The 9,191-nt window shown below is 40.0% G+C and overlaps 1 protein-coding gene across 1 annotated transcript; it reads left to right on the plus strand.

The window, feature by feature from the left end:
* The first annotated feature begins 654 nt into the window (after window positions 1-654).
* LOC117361466 (leucine-rich repeat-containing protein 3-like) lies at window positions 655-7,835 on the plus strand. Its single transcript, XM_033946851.1, has 2 exons — window positions 655-829; window positions 6,134-7,835. Exon 2 carries the CDS (start codon window positions 6,264-6,266, stop codon window positions 7,038-7,040), a length of 777 nt encoding a protein of 258 aa, XP_033802742.1. The 5' UTR covers window positions 655-829; window positions 6,134-6,263; the 3' UTR covers window positions 7,041-7,835.
* Window positions 7,836-9,191: the final 1,356 nt, after the last annotated feature.

Below are 9,191 nucleotides of genomic sequence, written 5' to 3' on the forward strand. Positions count from 1 at the left end.
TGATGCATTATGGGACCTGTAGGATGATTTCAATGGGTAAAATCAAGAACTATAAATCCTACACTGCTTTGAGGTGTAACCCATGATTAGCCAAAAAGGTAGGTGGAATGGGGGCTATGAAGAACCACACAAAGACGGAACTGCATTTCATGTGGTCCCATTTATACAGTTATCTTAAACAGTTAAGTACTGAATATCAGCACAACCAGCTGCTTGCTGACTCTACTCCTGGAATGTTCACAGAATAATTGATTTCGGCTTGGGCACTAACTGGTTACTTTTAGCAGCACTATCCGGTTAAGTGCCATTAAAAATGCTCCGTTAGCCCCAGACAGTTGATTTAAATGGCCAGTCAATTTTATAAAAGCACATAAAATGCTTGCCTACATGTTCCAGTCCTTTATTCCAAACAACATACAAAGAAAACAAATATTAGAGAAGCAAGGAAAAGCGCTCTCAGAATAAAACTAAAAGGGGAAAAAGCAAAGCCAAATCAACATTTCAAGGAAGGTAATGTGTACTGCAGCTTTAAAAAATCAGAGGATTATTTCGACAGGCTACTGCTGTTGGGGAGAAAGACTCCAGTTACAGAACTTGTGCCTTGTGATTGGCTTCGAACGCACATGCTGTTGTTAGTGGCAAAGAGAGGCACAATGAGAACTGAACTGGCAACAAGTAGTGAGCTGGGTTTTCTAACAACTCTTGCTACTGTTTTCATTGACTGAACAGCTTTGTCATGTCAATTACATGAAGCTGGGGGAAAAGATGATAAGTGACCAAAGGTAGCAACCAGATGGACAGCATGGAGAATCACCTTATTTCATCTAAGGTAACTTATTTTACATTCACAATAACTTAAACTGATGAAAGCATTTCCGATTAACTTTATTAACCATTCATTCCTGTAGTAAGATTTTTGCTTTAAAAACATACTAGACATGGTCAAGATTAAAAGCTATACAGGTTAATAGTAAATCACTTTTTAAAGTGTGTGCTCTATTTATAAAGTTTGCTATTATTCAAAACTGAAGCTCTTCATATGAGAGAAGGAGTGTTTACCAAATGTCTAAGGTTAAAATAAAAACCATGACAAAGAGACTAAAAGGACATATAAAGACAGGAACAATATTTATCTTGAAAGTTATCTTTCTTTGCTTATTTAAATAATAATAATAATGTTATGAAAGCTAAAATTGAAAATACTTCAAATGACAGCAAATGCCAATTTTGCCAAGCCAAAGATGAAACTGTAGACCATCTAATTAGTGCCTGAAGCAAAATAGTACCGGAATTAATGGAGTTAAAACCAGTCAGCACTGGCTGTGATATACCACACAAGAAGACACAATAATAATTACTGTACAGTATTATTATTTGTCTTTCATTGTTTCAAAAGGGAAATATTGGAGGACGCAAAAATCACTTTTAGCTCTTTAAGGGTATGACATGGACCTATACATATGTCAGTTATTTGTACCTCTGGTAAAATCTTCTGCATGTATACATCAGTGTGAGTTTAATAGTTCTTAACTTACGGTTATACAGAGATCCCCTAATTCTAAAATGTTTCAGGCCCAACTTTGCGATTAGTGTGCAAAGTTGCACACATATGCCCTAATTCTGTATGTGGTGCTAAAAATTGTGCACATGTAATTTGGGTAATAAATTAGCTAGAACGGCCTTTCGATTTGATATGATTTCTCTGAATGAGGCAAAATTGTACCACATATTTTTGAGTTATTGCATGTAATTTGGGTGACACACCCAATGTGTGCGAGCAATGCAATTGCTTAATGAGTCAATTGGTACTAATAATTGGTTGTGAATGATCAATTATCGGTGCTACTTGCCCTTAATTGAAATTTACACACTCATCTTTAGGCACCAGGATCTGCATGTAAATTGTTCGTGTGGATATGAAAAGGGGGCATGGCTATGGGAAAGGCGTGTGTGGATCAGGTGAGTGCCTGGAATTTGTGCACAGGGTTACAAAAAAAGTGGGATCTGCGCCTGATTTCGGTGTAACTCTTTGCACCCAAAATTGGGCACTGAAGGGAAAATTATATAAATGGTGCCTTAACTTAGGCACCAACGGGCGCCCTACCAGTGCCTAACAACACGGAAATGCCAATTAACTGTAAATTTGAAGTGCCTACTGGTGACTCAACAACAGGTGTTAGAATCACACCTCCGGAGGTGCCTACCAGCGCCTAATGCCACTATAAACATGGCATGAGGAGAGTGTGGCACAGTGGTTAGAGCTACAACCTCAGCATCCTGAAGCTGTGGGTTCAAACCCTATGCTGCTCCTTGTGACTCTGGGCAAGTCACCTAATCCTCTACTGCCCCAGTTACATTAGATTGATTTATTTATTTTTCGTATTTATAGATCACTTATAGCCTAAGTGGTTTTCATTCAGGTACTCAAGTATTTCTCCCTATCTATCCCAGTAGGCTCACAATCTGACTAATGGGTCTGGGGCAATGGAGGGTTAAGTGGCTTGACCAGGGTCACAAGGAGCAGCACTGGGCTTGAACCTGCAACCTCAGGGTACCGAAGCTGCAGCCCTAACCACTAGGCCATTCCTCCAATAGATTGATTGTGAGCCCACCGGGACAGACAGGGAAAATGCTTGAAGTGCCTGTATGTAAACCGCTTTGAGTGTGGTTGTAAAACTACAAAAAGGCGGTATACAAGTCCCAATCCCTTTCCCCTTCCCTAGCGCTGGAAGTGGTGTTAGGCGCCATAAAGTGCCTACGTAGGCACGGTGCACATCAAAGATAGGCACCTGAAATATAGGCCTTGAAAACCCTGACCTACATTTCTAGCATCTGTCTTTCCCAGAGGCACCGTTGCGTGATTGACACACGATCGGCCTCTTTTAAAGCAGCCACCAACACTGGCGCTGTTTAGAGAATCCTGCAGTAAGCGCAGTTCTATAAATGACACTCAACTCTAAATTCCGTGAAAGCCCAATTCTTGACAGACAGATTCTATAATTGATGCTTAAAAAAGATAGGCTGCTAAGGTTAGGTGCCTATTACAGAATTGTGCTTAGCAGCGCCCAAGTTAAATTTTAGGCGCTTGTACAATAGGCCAGGGTTTCAAAGGCCTACATTATAGGTGTCTAAGTCCTTTAAAGCATTGTGCCTAGTGGTGCCTAAGTCTTTCTCTCCCCCTAAATATGCTTACTTTGGAGTTAGGTGCTGCTAGGCGCCATGCGATAGGCACCCATCTTTTATAGAATTGTGCCTATCTCACAAATAGTTTTTTATTTTTTTCAATTGAACTTGTTAAAGTTCATAATTGAAGACAATTTACTACGGTAATTAAGTTGGGTGCCTAACTTTATGTGCCTATTTATTTAGGTGACTATCTTTAGGTGACTATCTTTAGGCACCTCTTATAGAATTTCCCCCTGAGCGCCACTTCTAGCTTAGCACTCATTTTTATTGGTGCCAATTTTTTGGCACCATGTACCATGTCTACCACGCTACAAATTCACATGCTATATCCACTACATAATATCTGTTATCCCATGTCCACCGTGCCAGGTTCTACCATATTAAGTGCCATACTGTCATGTCATACTAGGTTAGCCACGTCTGTCTAGCGTGTTTGCCATGCTACGCTTGAATATATAATACTATGTCTGTACTATGTCTGCCATACTATGTTTCAAAGAAAGAATGAAAGAAGAAACTTGCCTCAATATGTGACAGACAAACAAGAAAAAAGGCAAGCAAGATGTCTAAATCCACAAACAGTTACATTTATTAGCGATAAAAGTCACAATGTCATTAAAAAGTCCTGACTAGGATCCCAGTTTCGGCATCCTGGAATGCCTTCCTCAGGGGACTGATAGTACTAAAAAGGATGAAACATAAAAAGACAAATCAAACTATATAAATAAACTATCTTACAATACACTCATAAAACTTACACAAATCAATAAAACAATATATAATGTATTAAACCAAACAAGAGATATATAATGGCAAATTCATAAATATATATGTCGAGGGGCATAATCAAAAGGGACGTCTAAGTCCGTTTACGTCCATCTCGCAAGTCGTCCAAAGTTAAAAAGAGCATAAGACACATTTTCGAAAGATACGTCCAACTTTTTTTTCATTTCGAAAATCGTCTAATTATACATCCTGCAGATCTGATCGTCCAAGTCACTAAATTGTCCATCTTTATACCACATTTCCGTCCAACTTTCTGTCCAAGTCCAAAACGCCTAGAACAAGCCCTGTTGGACGTGGGAGGGGTCTGCAAAGTGATGGACTGCACACCCAGACATGCCACCTAAATAGTGGGGTACCTTACAGGGCACTGCTGTGAACTTCACAAAAAGGGTGCCATGTCTTCTCCTCCCTACAGCTCCCTTATAGGTCATGGTGAGCCCCCCCAAACCACCTCCAGAATCCCCTAGACCCACTTATCTACCACCCCAATAGCCCTTATGGCTGCAGGAGCCACTTATATGCCAGTAAAAAAGGGTTTTGGGGGTGTATAGGGCAGTGCACATGTTTAAGTATCAATGCAGTGATTACAGGGGCTTATGGGCATGGGTCCTCTTCTCTGTAACCCACCCCCAAGATGATTTAAGCTGCCTCTGTGCTGGATGACTAGGCTTTCCTATGCCAGGCGGCCAGGTGATGGTGGTCTGGAGGCAGAATTTTAAGGTTATGATTACAATTTTTATGGGGGTGGGGGGGAGGTTGGTGATCACTGGGGTAGTGTGTGGGGGTCTGTTTTATGTGTTTGCAGTGCTTATCTGGTGACTTTAGGTGGGTTTTTTGACTTAGACCATGGACTAGCGGCAAAATAAGACCATAAATAATGTATCAAACTGCGCACAGGACATAATACACCAAGTCTATAAAGCAAAAGCACGGATGTATGACATGGAATATAAATATATAAATGATGCATTAAACTGAGCATAAAATCTAATATAGCAGCCTCATAAAAAAGAATAAGAAAGCAAGGATATGAAGAACAACAAATATGCGCTTGTATATATAATACTATCGGCCTCTTTTACAAAGCCACACGGCAACAGCCCCGAAGCCCTTTAAATCTCTATGGTTTTCGGGGCCGTTAGCACAGCGCAGCCGCTAGCTCGCCTTTGTAAAAGACGCCGTATGTCTGCCATGCTGTGTTTGCCATGGCTTACGATATTATATTTATCATGCTAAGCTGCCATCCTACGTTTTGTTGTACCTCGTCATGCTGTGTCACACTGTGCCAGTTTGTCATGTTATATTTTACCATGCTTAGTTTTTTTATGTAAACTTGTAACCCGTTCTGATCTCTCCTGAGAGGACAGGGTATAAAACCAAATAAATAAATAAATACAAAATTTAGTCTATAAGTTATAGAGTAAGAGCATTTGCATGCATAAGAATTAGCTAATAAGCTGCTAATTGCTGTTAATGACCAATTATTGGCTATAATTGGTGTTAATTGACAGCAATTATTTATTTATTTTTATTTATTTATTGGGCTAATCAAATACACACCAAAGGTGACAATATATCAAGGGGGTGCAATTTTGTTGTACAGCATTCCTGCTCATGGTACTATTTATTAAAAAATTTATATACCATATATTAACTATACGGTTTACAAAGATTACAATCAAAACAGGGTAAACACCACATACAGACACAATTGCAAACAGCTCTCATAAAAGAGAAAAAAAAGAAAAGAACTAATACAGGAATGCGCTAACAAACAGTTGAGATTTTAGCATTTTCTTAAAATTCATCCTCCCAGCACAGTATCGCAAAATTCCACGCAACACATTCCAAAGCTTGGCACCTGCCCCAGCCAGCATCGTTGCACCAATCCTGACATGAGAGATTGACATCCTGCCCTCTAAACTCAGTTTCATACTATTTTCTGATCTCAAACACCTTCTAAGCCGATAATTTTTTTTTAGAAAAAACAACCAACAAAAAACCTGTAAGACAACCGGGGAAACAGGATACAAAATCTGATGTATAGTTGAAAGAATCTTAAAGTGAACTCTTTGCTGTATGGGTAACCAATGCAATTGCTTCAACACTGGGGTTATGTGAGTCCTATTACAATAAATAGTGTTTCCTTTTTTGTTTCCAGAACATGCTTTGGAATTTCTCCCACTTCTCACTTGCCTGGCAGATGACTCCTGTCCATAAATGAAACCTTGCCGGTTGTACTCGGCAACTTTGGGAAAACATATTTCTACATTCTGAACAGACTAATCAGAATGATTCTGGTTTGGAAGACTTCTAAGTTTGCAAAGTTGTTTCCAAAAGGAGGGATTTTTTTGGTTCTTTTCTGTTTTCACATGGGTACCTCTTGCCCAAGAAAGTGTCTTTGCTCAGATGATGCTGGGTTAATGGTCGTTTACTGCAATTCAAGAAACCTTGTAGGCATTCCAAATGATATCCCAGCAGAGACTGCGTTCTTGAAACTGAATGCTAATAAAATTTCCCAGATCCCTGATAATGCTTTCAGACATTTGAACTACTTGCAGGAGCTGGACTTATCTCAAAACTCTATTGAGAAAATAGGAACTTCAGCTTTCACAGGGATGACGGAAAGGCTGAAGCTTCTGGACCTTTCAAATAATCATATTCACAGTATCTCCAAGGAAGCTCTAGCAAAAGTGAGAGCTAAAATCCGACTTGCTAATAACCCCTGGCATTGCGAATGCATCCTCCAAGTGGCCTTACAGGAACTGCAGCTTGATCCCGAGACCGTGGATGAGATTACATGTCACACATCTGTGCAAGATGAATACACTGGGAAGTCTCTTATCCGGCTCCTCGATTCAGGGATCGATTTCTGCAGTTTCGAGCAGAAGACGACAGATGTGGCCATGTTCATCATAATGTTTGGCTGGTTTGCCATGGTTATTACCTATGTCGTGTACTATGTTAGACATAATCAAGAAGATGCCAGTAGGCATTCAAAATACCTTAAATCTCTGCCAAGTACCCAGATCACTAAGGACTTTGATACCGTTAGCACTGTGCTCTAAAGAATAAGCTGCACTGCTGGATATTCTGTTTCTTTGCTCATTTTCTGCTAAACCACTTTGAAACTAATGGATTACAAAAGCAGAACGAGCCTGCCAAATGTGTATGTTCTGCTTAAATGTGCTTTTTTATTTCTCTTATAGGAAGGAGGCTGACAAGTCATCATGGCAGCCTTTCAGTAACAGCAACTCACATAGAGCAGGATTAATTGAAGGGTTTCTCCTATTCCGTGCCTATTAATAGTTCTCGATAAATTAGCTTGTATGTGATGCAAGTCAGATGTCTCGGAGCAGCCACCAGAAAAGACTTGAACCAAAAGTATCTGACGCACTGGCATGCATTATTTGAACTATCATGGATCAAGAAAGGTTTGTCATGTGGGGTTCTCTGTGTGATAGAGCTGGAACAATTGGCCTTACTGCCTTTATGAACCTTCCCTAGTACACTTTAAAAATCAGTATAATGCTGGAAACTGTATACAAGCTGTCATGCTCATAGCCATTTCCAGCAGGGGGAACTGCACACTACCCATTAATCAAAGGGCCATTAGCAGGGTGGCGAGGACTGCGCAGGAACACGTCATCCAGAACTGTCACTAGCTCGGAAAAAAAAAAAAAAAGCACAGAAAACCATGTCTCAAAAGTCTTTTGGTCACTGGACTGAGGAAACCAACTCATATCATTCATTTTTAAAGGGATTTCCTATGAAGACCTGAGCTGCGGTCACAGCTCCCACAAATGAACATATGAACGGTTCTGTCTTCTTTGCAAATGTGGGTAAAACAATGTTGAAATGATAGGAATACAAATAAAACAGTTCTTTTTTTCCCCTGTAATTCTGACCTGTCCTATTTGGTTATTAAGTTAGAACTGTTATGGAAATATTCAGAAGTGATTTAATCTGAGGAGCATCTTTTCTGGGGTAAAATTAACTTCTATGGCAGGGGTGTCAAAGTCCCTCCTCGAGGGCCGCAATCCAGTCGGGTTTTTAGGATTTCCCCAATGAATATGCATGAGATCTATTAGCATACAATGAAAGCAGTGCATGCAAATAGATTTCATGCATATTCATTGGGGAAATCCTGAAAACCCGACTGGATTGCGGCCCTCGAGGAGGGACTTTGACACCCCTGCTCTATGGTAACCAGGTACAAACACATCAACAAGAGGTAAAGAACAAGTTAGCAGCCAGAGAATGAACAACAGCACTGGCTAGTTACTTCCATACATATTATGAGATATTTATTTATTTAACAATTTGTATACCACATAAAACTAAGCGGTTAACACATTGCTTACATACATATTATCTGGCTCGCCCTTTAGTTGCACACATATGGTACAAACAGTAGACAAATGTAAGTTTTCCATTCCTCCCAAGGTAGATGACACAATACCAATACAAGTCTCGAATATTTCACCCAACCTCCACAATATCCAATATCCCTCTCCACAAAATTACAAGTTGTTCCACATGCTCTCATATATTTCAAATCTGGCAAAATGTGGCCTCAGGTATACCTCCTCCACCCTTAGTAATGTTCAATAGAGGTAGGGATACCAGTGTTTTTATTCCTCATTGGCCCACATTCTTTTATAGCAGTTATTTAGGTAAACTTTTTTTTTAAACTTTTTAACTTTTTTATCCACCATAATCTTTTTAGAAGTTTTAGAAGTTTCCTTGAGATTATTCTATTTAAACATTTAAGCATTGAGCTGGCGTTAGTTCTAGCCACGTAGTGAAGGTTTAGCATGCGCTAAAATCCTGCATGTGCTAAAAACGCTATCGCAAATTAATAAAAGGAGCCCTTAAAGACCTGCTTTTCTTCAGGAGATCATTAATTGTAAACCAGCTGACATTTATCTTGCCTGGTTAATTTTAGGAAGGTTTGCTGATGGCTAGCAGTTGGCAGAACCTCTAAACTGACAATCTAATGAGCTACCTGCCTCCTTGTACATACCTGGGAACCTTCCGAGTGTAAAACTCTGCTGATCATTAGGGATGTGTACAGCAAACACAAAAGGGCCCTTTTATCAAGCTGCGGTAGGGGTTTAACACACATAATACCGCGCGCGCCTGCCGCGCTAGCCGCTAACGCCTGCATTGAGCAGGCATTAGTTTTTTAGCCGGCCACGGGAGTTAGCACGTGATGA

This window comes from Geotrypetes seraphini, chromosome 5 (assembly GCF_902459505.1).
Source record: "Geotrypetes seraphini chromosome 5, aGeoSer1.1, whole genome shotgun sequence".
NCBI lineage: Eukaryota > Metazoa > Chordata > Amphibia > Gymnophiona > Dermophiidae > Geotrypetes > Geotrypetes seraphini.

What these genes read in the sequence shown, in the direction of transcription:
- LOC117361466 (XM_033946851.1), top strand. Translation starts at nt 6,264, where the DNA reads ATGATTCTGGTTTGGAAGACTTCTAAGTTTGCAAAGTTGTTTCCAAAA.